Source organism: Taeniopygia guttata, chromosome 2 (genome assembly GCF_048771995.1).
Source record: "Taeniopygia guttata chromosome 2, bTaeGut7.mat, whole genome shotgun sequence".
NCBI lineage: Eukaryota > Metazoa > Chordata > Aves > Passeriformes > Estrildidae > Taeniopygia > Taeniopygia guttata.
Window position 1 is genome coordinate 17,489,999 of NC_133026.1, and position 18,176 is coordinate 17,508,174.

General features: G+C 37.4%; 1 protein-coding gene across 5 annotated transcripts in view; it reads left to right on the plus strand.

Moving 5' to 3' along the window:
* Positions 1-16,069, plus strand: part of PRTFDC1 (phosphoribosyl transferase domain containing 1) — a 42,868-nt gene extending 26,799 nt beyond the window's left edge. For 2 of the 5 annotated variants that reach the window (XM_030264494.4, XM_030264497.4), the window contains exons 5-9: positions 10,085-10,102; positions 11,542-11,624; positions 12,034-12,080; positions 14,073-14,149; positions 14,779-16,069. In XM_030264494.4, coding sequence (XP_030120354.4) covers positions 10,085-10,102; positions 11,542-11,624; positions 12,034-12,080; positions 14,073-14,149; positions 14,779-14,826 — 273 coding nt within the window. In that variant the 3' untranslated portion in view covers positions 14,827-16,069. The other 3 variants (XR_005979328.2, XM_030264495.4, XM_072925423.1) reach the window with 3 other exon arrangements.
* Positions 16,070-18,176: the final 2,107 nt, after the last annotated feature.

The window sequence follows — 18,176 nt, forward strand, 5'->3', positions numbered from 1 at the left end:
TTCTCTTTAGAACATTATGTACATGAGAGACAATTTATATGACAATAAAGTCATACAAAATTCACTGTACACTTTGGCAATTGTCATGTTCCCCACTCACCTCAACATCTTACTTTATTGCTGTCAGACGTGCAGCCTTGCCTTTTTCTTCTTTTCAAAGGTCAATTTTATATGTCTTGAAGTATTGCACATCTCCAGTACCTCTGCTTAACTGCCAAGTTTAGTCACTTCTGTTGATCTACATTTTTTTCTTAGTTAGATTTAATACTGTCTATTCTTCTGACAGTTGCTATCCTTAACTGTTTTTTCCAAAGCAAAAGACACTATTTTTTCTTTCTCCAAAGTCAATCACCTTTCTTTGCATTTCTTTCTCAGATATTTTCTTCTACTGTTCATCATTATTTTCTTTTGTTGTTCTTGTTGTTTTGGAGAAAGGAAAGTATAAAAAAATCTTTACAGCCTTCCTATCCCATTTTTCACATGGGCTCTGCTCATCCTGCTTCTACATCTTACTGTTGATAATCCTATTTCACCTATGTCCAGAAAATCCTCCCCCAATTCCAGATGACCAGAAGACTGTACTTCATGCAAGTGAGAAAATGGAGACATGAGTCATTCCTGAATTACCTTTAGATTAATTATGGTAGTTTGTTCTACTTTTTTACACAACAGAAGGATGCTGTGAAGATGGCTGCAAGTGGAACATGAGTGTGCACAGGATTCGACACAATGCTGTCTAAGAACAAAGCATCAGGTCCTCCATTATGTCCCCCACTCTGTTAACTCTTGGAGATTCTGAACTTGTTTTATACAATTTAGATAGCTGGAGTTTGTGTTCATGGACTTTTAATACATTAACCAGTTTGCTCCCATCAGCAGCTGCTGCTAATGAAACCAAGTGTCTGAAAAAATAACAGTTTCGAGATGTCATATCTGTCCTTCCAAGTATGCCATAAGATGTGGATGAGCCCAGCAGAAAAGTTGAAAATCAGACATATGTGGCTTTTTCTAGAAACCTGTAGAAAGTGCCTAGCTAGATGTCTCATTTTACAGAAGTCTTGCACATTATTTTCTGACATTGTGATGAAGGGTTAATATCTGTGAATTTCATGCCTGTGTGCATAACATAGAATTATTTCACTTCTCACAGGAGTGCTTGTAGCTTCCTTTGAACCTCTTCATTGAAACCTGATGCATTTTCATTAAATTTTTATTTTATGGTGATTCTTTTTAATTTAAAAATGGTGATTTTATTTAATTTTTATTTGATGGTGATTCTTCAGCTCTATGGCACTGTCATAAAACTTCTTGTTTAACCACTGGTAGGTGAAGTTCCCCAAATACAATTCTAAGAAAGCAGGTACTACATGTGTGATGAGTAAACTGATATTCCATTAAAAATTGAGTTTGAAAAATCACATTATCAATTTATGTAATTCTGATGATGTGGAGTACACATGAAAAGGTGTCTTCAGAAAGAATCTAACTGAAAATTTAGACTACTGAATGGAAATTTATCTAAAGGGAAAGAAAATACACTATATTATTGCTTTTAATCCCCTTACCCCCATAAAACAAAACAAAAAAAGAAGTAGAGATTGACAAAAAAGAGATTTTTGGGGGGAAAGGTGGTAGGAGTTTTGGTTGGTGGTTTTGTTTTTTTTTTTTTACAAATATGCTTTCACTCATAGAACTGGCAAATAAAAGAACTCACCTTTTCTTGACACTGTGTATTCATGCATACTTTGCAAGCTGGCATAACTAACAATATGTTACAAGTACTCCCAAAGTAGTTTAAGAATAGTTCTATCCAAGAAAAAGACAGCAAGGAACTCAGGATATCAATGGGGACTTGAAGATAAAAGCATTTCCATCAGTTCAAATTATGCCAGTCTTCTCACATTAAGGTTCATTTTTTTCCCATTGTTTTTTTCCTTCCCAGAACAGTTAATTGGCCTGATCACAAACGGGGCTTTGTTTAGAGATTCCTTTATCTTAAGACCCAAAAGCATCTTCTGAGTGATTAAAATAAAGGGTCCCAAATGATAATTTCTTCACTGTACCTACAGTGTATATTTTAAACTACTAACAATTTTGATTTAGAGACTTGATGGAGAAGCGTCTATATATCAGGCATGTTTTACCAAGTCAATTGTCATAACTGCTAAAATGGTGAACCTAATTTTCTTTTTTGAATGTGAACATTTTTTGTCTTTTACTGTGGCCTTTTTTAATACCTTTGCCTACTGGATTAAGCTGTTTGCCATTGTCAAATTTATATTGCCATATGGTTGCATATTTGCCTATTACAGTCATTACTTAAGCTTCTTTTAGATAAACTAATCCATTGGAAGCCTGCTGTACAGTACTGGCATACTGTAGGATGTAAATGAGACAAGATTTGAAGGTGGAATTAACAACATGAAATTATTAGTAGGCAACTGATATAGTTGGAAGAAATGAAATTTCAAGCATGCAGATCCTTCTGTTGGTCTGAATAGAATAGGCAAACGTCAAGCTAATTACAGATTGAGAGAAACTTTTAATTTTAACCTAATTTGGTAATCAGACAATTTGGGATAAGAGAAGCAATTGCCCTACATAATCACCTGTCCTGTGACCAGAGGGGCAGATAAAAATGTTAAGAATTCCTCTGAGCTAAAATAAGAGAGGAAATTATCAGCTGTGGAACACTGATAAATGAGTTGAAGGGCAGCTGCAGAGGAGTGCTGTAAAGCCACTATTTTATTCAGTCCATGATTTCAAGTGCATACAGCAGTTCTGAATTTTTGTTCCCAGGCTCAGCTGTTGAAGGTATTTTGTGGTCTCTCTGAGGCTGTGGGCTGAAAGGTCAAAGTTCTTTTGTGAAAAATGTTCCCCCACTGGGAAATGGGCTGTTAATTAAATAAAAGCTATTACTTCCTGCTACAAACCTTACTTCACTCTAAGGTATTTTTTTCAGTTCTCAAACAATTTTGCTTTTCTCAGTTTTAAGTTCTTTCTGTTATTTTCTTTCTGTTAAAGGAAAAAAAATGTGTATATGCTATTCTGCTGATTTTATGCTGAAACATTTAAGGAGAAAATACCCTCTTTATGTACCTATCTGATTTTCTTCCTATATATGTGAGAGCTGAGTTTGTCCTCTTAGCTGTAGTGTTGCATTAAATGCAGTTGTTAATTTGATTATTAAAGTATAGTTTCAGCTTTCAGGGAAATACTCCCCCTTTCTAAATGTGCAACTTAGAATTTTTACCTTGTTAAAATTCCACATTTTATATTAATTCAAAGACACAGTTTTCCTCAAAGTCTTACTCCATGCTAACTTCAAAGTACTACTATTTCATAGCAATTTTCCTATGAAAACAGTCTTCCAAATGGAACATAAAATCCAAGTCTAGAAAAAAATTGTTATTCTTTTCCAGGAAGATGAAAAATAATTTCCATAGCACTTACTACTGTCAGGCAGGAGGCAGACATGCTTTCATTACTCTGCTTGGTCTTGTTAGCTGACATTGTTCCATTTATTACTGACCTGTGGGAAGGTAAACAATAGAAATGTATTGACTCAGTGCTAGAGTAGTTTTCATCTCACTGTAAGTCAGGATTTTTTAAAATGTACTGTAAAAAGAACATACTTTCTTGCAGTGTATAAATGTGTGTGGCTTTAAAAAGCAGTAAATTACAGATTTTCAATTTCTGCATGTTTTCTGCTCATTATTAAAAAAAAAAAAACATTCACAGATAATTCTCTTTAGCATGAGAGACAAATTCACATGCTACCCGGGGATTAGACATTATTTCTTCTTTATTTTACATAGTGCTAGTATTGTCAAAAACCTCCTTTTTCCAGATGACCCAAGATATGTTGTTATGGGCCATTTTTACTACTGTCTGGAAATGAATATGGAAGTGCAAATTTTATTTTTGCGGAGATCCAGCTCACACCACAAGTATTATTTCTGCTGTGTTCAAATGTTGATGTACTGAGTTGCAAGTTGTGTGTGCCCTGATCACTCAGAACTGGAGAATTTTAAACTTCACAGCACCCCTTTGCATTCAAAACCACAGAGGACAACTTTTGGACCACTGCTCTTTAATGTTTTTGTAAAAGATCTGGACTCATGAACTGAATGTATATTAAGAAAATTTGCCAATGATGCAAAAACAGGAGGGGCTGTGGATTTCCTCAAGGGTGGAAGGGCTTAGAGAAGTCTGCATAGGCTGGAGAGCTGGGCAATCACCAATCATATGAAATTTAACAAGATTCTCCACTTGGGACAGAGTAAACCCTGTTATATGCAGAAACTGGGGAATGAGGCTGGAGAGCAGCACCATCTAAAGGGACCTGGGGATCCTGGTCAATGACAAGCTGAACCTGAGCCAGCAGTGCTCTGGCAGCCAGGAGGGACAACCCTGTCCTGGGGGGCATCAGGCACAGCATGGCCAGCTGGGCAAGGGAGGGATTGTCCTGCTCTGCTCTGCTCTGGGGCAGCCTCACCTCCAGTGCTGGTGTCTGCCACAATGCAAGAAGGACTCCTGACTATCAGAATGTGTCCAGGATAACCAGGTTGGTGTGAGGGCTCAAGGGTCAGGCTTCTGAGGAGTGCCTGAGGTCACTTGTGTTGTCCGGCCTGGGGAAGTGAAGGCTGAGGAGTGCCCTCATCGCCGCCTACAACTTCCCACAAGACGGGCAGTGCACACAGCTCTCTAGTGACCAGCAGCAGGACAGGAGGAAATGGAATGAAGCCATATCAGGGGAAGTTCAGATTGGACAGTTGGAAAAGGTTTTTCACTGAAACCATGTTCAAGTCACTGGAACTGGCTCCCCAGGGAAGTGGTCAGGGTCTGAAGCCTGTCAGAGTTACAAGAAGCACCTGGTCAATGTCATATGGTTTATTTTAGGTAGTCCTGCAAAGAGCAAGGAGTTGGACTTGCTGGTCCTTATGAGTCCCTTCCAACTTGAGATATTCCTTGACTCTGTGTTGCACCAGCCTACCTTCTGCCAGCTACCTGGTAAAAAACTGTGTAAACACAGAATGAATCACAGTCATCCAAATCTATCCACTCCCAGCCATCCCTCTGATCTATCAGTAATGGAAGCTGATTCTTTTGCAATGTTGATTCTTTTGCAATGACTCAATAGAAAGGTGTTTCATTCCCTGGAGCCAGCATCCCGTTTTATTTGGACTGTGTATGAAATCTTTCTAGGACATATTTTAAAAAACGGAGTGTACTCTGTTTCATGCTAAGATATATTACCACCATTATTAGATTTCTGGATGTACTTCAGAGATTGTATTGGTGAAGATGGCTCTGCTCAGAAATTAAGCCATCTTTGGTCTAGTCAACATGCAGTAAATATTTCTATATCCTGTTCTCTGAGTTTCAAAAGTAGACAGAATCCAGAAGGCTGGATTACTTTTCATGTGGTTTCCTTCTTTGTAATTGCCTCAAATATATCTGAAAGGACAAAACATTCTTGATCTATATGGTATAGGAGCTTCAAACACGCATACTTGAGAAGGATCTTTTCTTCAGTGTCCTTTAGTCCTTTGTCCAGCTATCAGTGACTGTTGCAGCACCACAAGCTGATGAGTTTTACCAGTCTCCTGCACACTGGCTTACATGGGCACTTCACAGTGAAGCTGAATAAGCTCTTCCACATAACTGACCTTTCACAAGAGATGCTGTGCCTTTAAGTGGATGTTGACATTACTGATAATATACTAATTTGTTGTATCCATTGCATTCTTCTTTCATCCTCTGCTATCTGATCAAGGATAAGCTGATCTATTTCAACCAGTTTTAGTTGGACATCACTTCTGTCTAGTCTTGGACATTGTATATCAAACCATTTCTTGTCAGTTTGCAGTTTGTTCCTCTACTACTCTGCTATTCCATCCCTTTTCTGAAACCTTCTATCTGTAAACTGCTTCAGCACTAGAAAGGCAGGGGATAGGCAGCAACACAGTCAGTTTCCCAGCACAGTATTTTGTAGGGGAGGGTTTGTGTACCTAAGGATGGCAAACCACTCTGAATGGCTTCGGTCGTAAGCAGCAGTTTATGACTGAAAAGTGTGGAGACTTTAGGCACAGTAACCCTGCATAAAGATAACAGAGATTAAAGTATCACTCTGAAAAATTAGGATGCCTGCTTACTTATAGTTACAAAATGTTTTCATATCTAAATATTTTATAGTGGCAAAGGCCTTACCTACAGGATTTCCCCATAGTATAGAAAATCCTCATCAGTGTTTTGGAAATAATAAGAATGGGCATAATACAAAACAGCACATGTGTTTTGTGGTCTAGACATCTTATAGGAACTTCCCCAATGTGTATGATTTGCAACAGTTGGACTCCTTGACTCTGTGGATGAGAGACAGCGTCCACCAAAATCCTTCCTTGTCAAGTTAGTCAATAAATATGAGATCTTGTGCTTCAGCTGAAGTCATATGCAGGTGACTATCACTCCTATAGCCAGACAAACCTTTCAGGCATGTCTGGATCCACGTTAATCCTCTTTCCTTCATATGAGTCATTTGTGATAAGGAAGCACAGACAAAATTAAATTTCTATTAGACAGATGTGTAACTGGTTGGAAAGCTGTTCTCAAGAAACAGTTAATTATACTTCACTGTCAGACGAGATGCATTAAAGCATGCTCTCCGGGGACTGAACAAAATTTAATTCATGATTGAAAAGATGAAATTAGCATTTAATGGTACTCATACTACCTGGAAAAATACTACGAGATGTTATGATCTTAAGAAATTATTTTAAGAATTTTGTTCAAAAAATGACACATAATGACAATAAAGACAAATACCAACTTCTGTGTTTATACAGAAGTAATCTTTTGCATAAATGCAAGTGAGGGAGGATTGACTCAGCAGCAGTCCTGGAGACAATAGGTGGATCACAAGTTGCACATGAGACACCAGTATATTTTTATGAAGGATGTAACTGTTGTACTAGGATACATAGAAAGGAGGATTATTTATAAAGCATACAAAGTGGTTCTTTTATTCCTCTTTACACTGGAAAAGACTTCTTTCTGATTTGGAACACCACAACTGGAGAAGGATTCTGACCAACTGGACTGATTCCAGAGGAGAACAAAAGAGTGATCAGAAAGCTAAGAAATACAACTTATGAGAAAACATTAAATAAATAGAGTTTGTTCAATCTGAAGAAGAAGAAACTGAGGAAATATGTCTTTCAAATATAGAAGAGAAAAGAGAAGAAAACAAAGCTTTTCCCACGTTCTCTTCAAAATAAGTTCAGGCTAAATATCAAGAGAAGTTTTCTTATTGTATTTTTGCTCTTAGATAATGAGGTGTTGAGACACATTCCCTGGGGAGATTCTGAAGTACTCATCATGTTCTAGAAGAGGTAAATCAGGTATCTGTGAAAGATAGTTTAACATTTCTACTGTAACCCAACAGAATATGATCTTTGATGGTCTCTTCAGTGCCATTTCCTATTATGTCTATGATTATTTTTTCTCACAAGTTAAATAGTAAAGTCTTCTCCTCCCTATTGTTTAACTCAAATTCCATGGCCAGGGAGGCTGCTGTCCCCTCATTCTGTCCAACTTTGTGATTCCCACATGTGAGCAAGCAAGAGAATCCCTACTGCTGATCATGACAGAACAGCTGAAGCAACTGTGGTAGCAAAGAAACTTATTTGTCTGTCAATTAAATGTCCCAGGACTTTGCTTTTCTCTCAATCTGTCACAGTGCACTAGGAGATGCACTAATAGATGCTAATGGCTATGACCTGTGTCCCAGGGGGCCTCTACTCACACCTGTGGGCACAGGGACACCAGCTCAGCCCTGGGCTCTTAGTCCCTGTCTGTTCTGCGTGGGTATTGACCTTCAGCTCAGCTGCAGCCAGACCTGTACATTACTGCAGCCACTGAGCCAGACCCTGACTCATAGACTGACTTTGTTGAACCTGTCTCAAGGCTATGGACCTGCCTTGAGATCCATGGGCTATGTTTGATCATGGTTACTCTCATTGGGCCTGGTACTAAAGGGTTCATTTCCATTTTTAGTTCTGGTGATGTTCTTTCCTTGTCCACTCTTTTGCTCTCTCCCTATATCGTATATATATGTGTGTGTGTGTATGAACACATCAATATTTACATATATCACCAGCTGCACAATTTCTTTGGGGTGGTTAAGCCATTACTCCTGCACATTATCTTCAGGTATCCATGGACTGAATCAAGTAATTTCCTTATGCCTCAGACCCAGGTGTCCTGAGCTAGTCCTCAGAAGTGTTTTTCCCACTTATGATTTCATACAGGAAGCCAGATGAGAACCAGATTGGTTTTGTATCCAAATGGTTTCCTTCAAAAAAAAAAATGTTCCTATACACCTGTCATAAGCGTCTCCTGAACATGGTTTTGGTTCTTCATACGTCCATTTTTTCTTGAAGGGAGAAGTTTCTAGAGACGAGGTGTCTTCAGATTTTTGTTGTTAAGAGGCCTTTAAGTTTTAACCTTCACAGGACTAGGTGTTTGAGATCCAAAGTTGTTTGTGTCAGCAGCTGAGAAGTTGAAAGTCAGGAGTACCAAGCAGGATAACCACCAGTGAAACCTGTTATGAAAACACCAAAAAGGAGCCTCCCTCCAAGATTAATATACATTCCACCAGAGCTCAGTCTAAATTAGTGGCTTTCTTGAGTGGTATCTCCATTGCTGACATTTGCTCAACTGCTGCCGGGAGTTCCCTCCACACCTTTACCAAGTGTTTTGCCATTTCAGAAGCATCCAGGTATAATACAGTGTGTGGTAACATGTTCCTGCAGTGCTTAATGCATGAACTATGCCATGTTTCCCTACCAAGCACTGTGAGTATTAGGAAGAGCTGCAGTATGAATATAAATAAGGATAATCTATATTAATAATTTCTGGTTTGAAGATTAAAAATTATTTATGTATCAGTTAATGAAGCTATTAAAGGTGTGCTGGTTGTGACCATGCTCCTTTCACACACTCCTTCTCCATGTGTTTGAGTCTCTCTTACAACTCTCATCCTTGGGTTTCTGTTATGGAAAAGAAGTTAAACAGTCTCCATGTTATGTATGCAGCAAAAGCCAACAAGTCTGATAGAAAGGAAGTGGAATGTAAAGTAGGCTGGTGGATACTGCATGGATATGAAACTATGTGGTCTCAAGATTTTGCAGGACACACAGCATCCACATCCATATAAGGTGTATACACTGATAGATGGATAAAGGTATTTGTGAAATAACTTTCCTCTTGCTACTGTGGGTTTCACTTCAGAAAGTCGATCTTAATGCAATATTGTAAGAGTTCATCCTTTTAATCATGCCTACTAATAGACAGATTTTTATTTCTTCTAATAAGAACATTACATCTTATTATTGCTTTTGGTAAAAGAACTGAAATCTGCTTAGACATTGTAATTCCTGGACCAGTGATGAACCATTTCAGCAAAAAGATTCAGCCTGTGTAGTGATACTGTCATAAAACTTGACATCATTGCTCTTGGCTGGGCCACTCCCCTTCTCTTCAAATAATACTGATTTCAGCAGCAGTATCTGAAGAGAAAGAGGGTGCTTTGCAGTATGAGAGTGGGTGTTACAGCTTGGCCTCTAATCCTTTACTGTGAAGTTGCTCAAGTGTGGATGGAGGGAGGAAGAGCATTTATTTCAGAGAAAGAATATTATTGCTCTATTCTTATACTAACATTGGAAATAGTATTTTAGTGAACTATAGGGTACACTGCAGTACACAGCTAGAGATGCTGGAATGAAGTGAAGCTCATCCTATTTGGATTTCTTCCATCTAATTTTATTTCCCAAAGCTACATCCATTCTTGGACAAAGAGGATAATCTAGACAGAGTGAATTAAGTTGTGGTCCCTGACTGCAGGGCTTGCTCTTATGGCTGGCTCTTTTTCAGGGCACAGAAATGAAACCAGAAACTCCTTGTGTCCTACTGTGTTGTACATATGCACATGGACCTATCTTAATTTCCCTTTTTAAAACATTTGTTTCTTTTACTATGTGAATGTCAAGTAATTGTATTCCTTTTTGTTTGTTTCTTCCAGAATGTTCTAATTGTGGAGGTAAGCTGGGTGCTTATGTCATATTGTACTTAGATAAAGTCACACAGCCAAATCATGATTGGCTGTTCTGTTTCTAAATCCTGTCTGTGTTTACACTTCTCTTGCTGGGAGGTGGTGAAGAGGGAGAGGGGTTGATTTGCTTAGTGGCCTCTCAGTCTTTTTGCAATTGCGTGACAGATCAAACTACATTGCTGTCACTCTGACTGGTGCTCTGCCTTGTGATACCCAGGAGTCTTTGTTTCTGCCTCATTTGATTTGTTTTTTCTACGATTTCATCAGCTCCTGTTCTTCAAGTTGTTCTGTTCCTTGGAGGACAGTGAATCAACTGCAGTGAATCAACTGCAGTGATGCCCTGCATTTCTCAGATGCACGACTTTGAAATAGTGGCCCTGCATATGATTTACAGCCCCAAAGTTGTTCACAGTCTGGCTGGGAGTGTCAGTCATTCCCTCAAGGCCCCCAGCTCCTGCATCCAGCTCTCCATGCATCAGTGTCCCCAGGGGACAGCCCATCACAGAGCTGTTGCTGATATAAGTCAGCAGTGTTCAGTTGTAGAGGGAAAGAACAAGTCACCTCACTGGTGCTATAAATTCTTACATAATTAAGATAGGTGATTCTCTTTGAAAATGGTGAATAAGCAACTGGGACAGCTAGAGAGCACATTAGGATCTGCCTGGCATTTCAGAACCAGTTTGCGTGTATGGGAAGTAAGCTGGACAGTGTAATGACTGGTATACTGTTGAAAGTTCTTCTCTTAGCAAAGGATGGAAAAAAAGTTATCAGCCACAGAGATGACTGGTTACCTGAATAGCTGCTAAGAGCTCAAATTTACTCATTCCAGCTGCTTTAACAGAAATTAAAAATGTCCACAGCAAATTTCATTAGTGCTATTGAACAGCTGGAGGGCAGAGACAAGGTGTTGCTAATCCAACAAGCTGTTGATCCCAAAGCTCAGGATCAACAGCTGCTCTCCACAGTCAGTTTTCTAGACAGGTATCTACTGATCTCATTGGATATGGCAGCTCTGGAGAAATCACATTTGTACTGTGCTAATAGAACAACTAGGGCAGAATTAGTCCTGACGTGGAGACATGGGGACATATTGTGATCTCAAGCATAATGTGAGAAGTTGAATCCCTGTATCCTTGCAGTGCCAAGTAGAGTCATCTCCAGTCCCAAGTTACATCCTGAGTACTTGCAACATAGCTGTTTTCAAGAGGAAGTGGACAGTCCTTGAACTGATAATTTTATGAATAGAAAGTGCTTGCTTCAAAGAGTGCAAGCTCAGTTATAACCTTTTTTGGATGTGGCTTACAATGCACTGGAAAAATAAATCATCTCCACAAAATAAGAATGTGAAACTTCTCAGTCATTGTCCAGATTTCCTCCTTTCAGCTTTCCTTTGTGTTTTACTGACTTTATTTTTCTTGTTTTATAAGGATATTGTTGGAACTGGAAGGACCATGAAGGTTCTGCTTAACAATATAGAAAAATACAAGCCAAAAATGATTAAAGTAGCAAGGTGAGTAAAACAATCACAAAACTTAGTAAGTAATTAGTCTAGTCCGGCATATTTTCCAGAGTAGATTCCCATTCAGACATCCTGCTTTATTTTGATGCTGCAGTATGAAGGAGAGCTGTGCAGAGGAGCTGCCTGAGTCACTAAGGGCAGGGTGAAGGAAAGGAGGGGAAATGTTTTGTATTGTTCTGCCTTGGCGATGATCCTCCAGCCATTTAAAGACTGCCACTGATGGACTTGGGAGGGGAATACACCCAGCTCTTCCCTGCAGTCAGGATGTTGTCAGGAAGAGAAACAGAACAAGAACAGGGACTCACATGGCTCAGAAGATTTTGATAAAGGGAATCGTTTTATGTGTGTTATTCCATTACATATCTAGATTTAAAGGGGGTTATTTTATTTTTAATTACAGTTTGTTGGTGAAAAGAACATCTCGGCCTGATGGGTACAGACCAGATTGTAAGTGTTCTGAAAATCTCTACTTGACAGTGGAAGTTACCACTACCCTGTCACTTGCCTTTCATCCCATTCTGTGGACTGCTAGAAGCATTGTAAAATGCCAGTTGTCAATGGGTCTATGGGATGCAATGGAAGGATCTGTATAAATGGAATTTGGAAAGCCCACCCTACTTAGATTTTCTGCAGAATATGAACTTTATTGGGAAATTTTGAAAGGGTTTAATTTTATCAATGAAAGGTGAGTGTTTTATCTTCTGTCTCTGACAAACAATATTGAAGAGAATATCCATTTCTTCTTTTTCCTTCCTCATTGCATCTCTCTGGAGGAGCTGCAGGATTCCATCTGAGCATGAAAGGTGTTTTATTGTGACTAAATATTAACAAGTTTTGCATTTTTTTATTCAGAAAAGCAGTTCTGGTTTTTTAAAGTTAGTTGTCCAGAGAAAAAACATTGATATTGTAATTAAATCCCTGCCCCTAAAAAGCAGAAGATAAATTGGGCTTTTTAAACTTTCTCCTGCTGTTCAGTTTGCACCACACCAACACCACTTCTCTCTAAATTATTGGTCCTTATACTGTGTTATTATGAAGCTGTAAATGGAGCTATACCAAGCAATTGTCATTTTAGACTTATTTAGAATAAATGATGTAATAACAGGTATGTGGCTAAATACGAAAAGAATAGATCCATCTAGAAGAGATCAACCAGTATTTGCTACTGAAGAAGTCTCTGGTCAGCTGAACTGGGGAGGAGGGTAGAAGGAGAGTAGGCAGGTGAGTACCAGGAGGCAGCATGAAGAGTTTTGATTTGAAGAGGGTTGTGGGAGAGAGGGAAAATTTATCAAGTAAAAGTTACTTAAATGTTGGGCATGGCTCTGAGGTTTTAGCCCTGTTATCTGAACTATGATCCAAACATTTTGTTGTACAACTTTTTACACAGTGGAGTGTTATTTTTTAACATTTAGAACTTAATCCAGTAAATTAAGGCATATATTTGACTGGATTCACTAATGTTAAACATATAAAAGAGGCAATAAAATTACTTCATGAAGGGTAGCTTTATATTTTTATGTATAAACTTTTGAATGAAACAAATTTTATCCTTGTTTATTCACAGTGTGATGAATTTTATTAAACATCAGAGATCTCTGTTGTAAATCACTGACAGTGGTGTAGCATTTCCTCACTTACCTAAATTTACAATTCCAAAGTACAAATAACCTCCAATCTTAACTGAATAAATTTCTTACCTTGATACCTGTAGAATTTTTTATGTGGACCTATTTTTGTGTCTGTAAGATTGGGTTTTCCTCTAGTTATTTAGAGAACAAATTGGAAATAGTCTAACTTGTTTTATGTAGTGCTGATATTACAGAGACCTTCACACTCAAAAAGATGCATGTCTGTGCTTGGCTTCAGGTGTGTGAGTTGTGTAATTGAGGTGCACTGCATGCATTTACTTTGTTAAGCATGTGCTTGAATCTTCATAAGGTTGGGGCTTTAATTTAAGAAGCATTTGACGAGTTTTGATAGCATAAAATACGAGCTAGATTTGCTATTCTTAGCAGAAAATATATATATATATATATATATATGAAAGTTACTTTTGATTTAATATTCCACATTTTTCCATCATTACTGTGATACAGGACAATAATCTTCACACATATATACCAATGGAACTTTCAAATGCAAGCAGAATGTTCCAGCTCTGATTTTGGCTTCCTTCCACAATGTACCAGTGATAATTTTATACAAAATTATCCTCTCCTCTCCTCTCCTCTTGCTATTCACATCCCTTTCACAAGTACTCTGTGACTGGGAACTGGTTATGGGGCTACTGCTGACCATGATGTCTCAGATTCAAAAGTAACACAGCCCAACTGACTACATATAAGTAGAGTTTGCTTGTTGAGAACCATACATGAATTTAAGGGCTTACAACTGCCACTGATCTGATATTGATGGTGTTTGTTATTTGTCTCAATACAGATTACGGATTTGAAATTCCAGATTTATTTGTGGTAGGTTATGCCTTAGACTACAATGAGCACTTCAGAGATTTAAATGTAAGTTTCTTATAAAAAAAAAGGTTTTAAAAAATCACTGGCCTACTTTTTCCATATTCTCATAAATATCCCACAATTTTTCTCCTCTTTGGGGCCCTGTGGAAGTGTGTCTTTGACATGGTTGGGATTTGGGATCCTTTCAGTGAGTACAAAACTCCCTGAAAAACCTCAAATAATCCAAAGGAGTTCTTGCTCAGCACTGTGATCAGTTCCCTCCTTCTAAGAGTTCCCTAAATTTCCATCTTTTATGAGCCTGGGTTTTCTCAGGTCCACCATTCCCAGTATGTGCAGAGACAGCAGCAAAAGTGAAACACAAGCACAGGTCAGATGGGTTGTCTGAATATTATGTTGCCTGTCCCTTTTCTCAGAGAACTGAGGATGGAAGAAAGGTGCAAACCTTTCCTTTGCTTCTTGTGGTACTCCCAGGGGTGCACCTCATAGCTGGGAATTCCAAGTGGGAAAACTTGCTGTAGCTAGAAAGTGAAATCAGAATTCACTTCCAGATGTCTGGAAAGGAAAGAGTAATTGTAAGATCACTAGGCTGGCCAAGCCTAAGTATTTCTGAACAATTAATTAATAATTTATAATGCACTCAACCATACTTTTGCAATCTGTTCTGTTTTTTTCAGCACATATGTGTTATCAATGATCATGGCAAAACAAAATACAGAGTCTGAAGCAATAACATCAACACCTGAATATTTCTGTGAAGCAGAAATTTGACTACACTCCTTCAAGCATCTCCCAGAAAAGTGATTCAACTAGCTTGTATGTCTTTCAACTCAGTATAATAAGGGGTTTACTCTAGAGATGCTAATGAATATTTACAGATGTGAGAGGTCTTATCTAAAATGTGAAACATAGGACTTTTACAGTTATTACCTTTATTACATATTAAAATTACCACCTAAGATACCTTTTGACTAATAACTTGTCTGCCTCAGGTCTCATTGTGAACACATCTTTTCTTTGCTCAGTTCTTCATTCCACCTATTGCAATTGCAATAATTTCCCTTACTTTGCTGTGTTGCACAAAGTAGTTCAAAAGTGCCATTCTGTGCATGAAAATTATTTTACAAGATTTTACTGACTTCATCATGCCTTTAGTCTTGGTCAGATAATGCTGCTGCGAAAATGAAAGCATTATTTTGACTTAATTCCACAATTCAAAAGTTTCAGTGGAAGTTCTGTGTTGTGCTGCAGTTCATTACTGACTCTTCAAAACAAAGTTTTATCTCAGAATGTGCCGAATTAGAATGCAGGTCAAAATGAACCTTTGCAAGACACTGTTGATCCAAAATTGGAAGATATCATGGTTCTGGTATGTCATGTAGCCATAGATCTGACCTGTTTAATGTGCTGAATTTTAATCAAGACAAAACAATGCCAGGCAGGTTTGAATTTCTGCATGGTATCCATTTCTTCTGTAGGACACAAACAAGTATAAAAATGAACAGTGGTTTCCTGAGCCCATTTGCTTAACTTAACCTCATTAAGCACAAAAGTTTAATGTTAGACAATTATTCGGTTATATTTGATTTTGTAACGTGTCTAAGTAGAGATTTCTGTAACCATCTGCCATCTTCGAGAATACAGGTCTGACAATGCTGAAGGAGTCTTGCATGGAAAAAAAGAAAAATATACAGGACAACACAGAAAACCAGTTAATGCATGAGTGTTGTAGACTCTAGACTCCTTCCTTTGTAGATCATGTTTGAAGAAGTTTGTGAATTTTATGTACTGTATTAGCTGTGAAAAGTTTAATCCTGTATTAAATATAACTGTTCTTAACAACTTCCTGAGGGAAACCAATGCAAAGTAAGTAGCTATGTATCAGTAGCTTTGCTCTGAACTGTGAGAAGCAGATTGTTACTAGCTGCAGATTCCTATAAACTAATAAAGAAACATTAAGAATGCTTATTTCATTGCACAGTTGTTTTCCTGCTTCAGCATATTTTGCACATCCCATAAAAGCTTTTTAAAAATATGAATTTACCTGGTAATCTAAACATACCATATGTGTGTATTCTGTAGCTGATAAGCTGTGGTTATTTGGATAAAATCCATGCATGATGTTAAGGGAATGAAAAAGGTCAAAGAATTATGGTGATTGCTAGAGAAATGCCTTAGCTCATCTCTAGTCCTTTAACTTGTATTTTAAAAGAGTTCTGTTGAAAAGCTTTCCCGCAGAGTAAATTTCTTCTGTTTTAGAAAACAAGGCATACCCTTATAGACCCTAGAAGAAGCTGCTGAAGAATTTAATCACTTTTTGTTTGATAAGAGTGGTAAAGTTTTTCTTAACGCTTCTTACTGCTATTAGTAGTAATGACACATTGCATAGACTGACATGCTTAGGCTTAGTCCAAGATATTCATCAGGTTATTTCTTTTTTTTCCTCTCTTCTTAAAAAATTACAGTCTTCACCTTGGATAATTCACAATTATCAGCTTTCAGCAACAACAATAAAAATTCAGTTTTTATTGTGAATGAGTTTGTGTGAAATTAGTGTGAAAATATGAAGAACTGTATATACAAATAATTCAGACAGTGTTAAAATTGTTTAATTGGAAGACTCAGATTATTAAAATCTACATGCTTAAAAGACCAGATTTCTAGATATTATGAGAACTGGAATGTTTCTTCAAATTCCATTTCCTCCTGTCATATTTTTAACATTGTGAAAAAGGACCATACAGATTTCATTAGTGAATTTGCATGTGGAATTATTCTGCGAATAAAGGGAGTGTTCTTTTCTAATATCATATTGAATTTTGTACATATATGTATCTGAGATCTCTAGGTATCTCAGCTGCCATCCACATTACTCTTTTCTTGAAGCACTTCCACCTGAAAAATCAGTTTTCAATTACTTTAACAATCAGACTGAAAATCATTAGTGTAACTAGGGGAACAGGTAATCGTGCACTGTTATATGACTGATTAATATTGAGCTTATTGGGCACTCTTTGATGTGCTCAGAGAATGTATTGTTTTGTGTTTTGGTAATATTGTTGATTCCACTCCTTTAACTAAAAGGCCACTAAGTATTTTTTCAGTTGTGGTTGCACGCTATAACCCACAAAGCTATGTTTGGGTTTTTTAATCAGTTCAGCAACATCTGTTACATAAGAGGAGAAGATCTCTAAAATTTATTCTTTTCCTTGGACATTGTGTTTATGGGCAGGCTTCCATTTTTATCTCAATTTTTCTTCTTGTGCACTTAACACCAGCATCTTTTCCCCACCTGTTGAATACAAATTAGCATGGACAGTAATTTTGTTTAAAGTGACGTAAATACTTTTCAGCCATCAGGGTTTAGACTTTATTCATTTATGTCTGATTCCAAAGTATCCATAAGTGTTTTCCTGGAGAGAAGGTAGGAAGAATAATTCCTGCACCTTGGTTAACTGGATATAAATTAGGATTTCATGTTGCAAACCATAGATATAGTCTGAATATCTAGTAATTTCTGCCTAGCAAATAGAATTTAAATAGTCTCAAGGTCTGTAATTAAGATATTTTTTCAATTGAATCAGCTGCTTTACTCTTCTAGTTAGAGCTGAACAAAGTAGGAAACTGATTGATTGATTGATTGATTGATTGATTGCTATTAGTGTTATATTTCTTGACCATGCTATGTTCATCCTCAAAGTGTTGTTAATAAATTTGTATAATGTAAAATTCCAACATTTCCCCTCAAAATACAATACTAACTGTATGTGATACTCATCTGCAGAACACTTTCTGATCTGTGAAAGTGTGAAATCATCACAGTTTACACGCTGTATTTATGTACAGTTTTGTATATTAAAATGCTTAACTTTGAGATGTACTTAAATCATGAGTCATCACTACTGATCTATGGTAAGAATAAGATTTATTTAAATGCAAATATTTGCAATTCTATATTTTAATATTTCTTTATACTGAAGAAGATAAAGGATGAATCAGCTTCTCTGCATATCTTGCATTTTGATTTTCTCAGATAGCAACGAAACCCCCTATTGTAATCAAACTTGTTTCACAT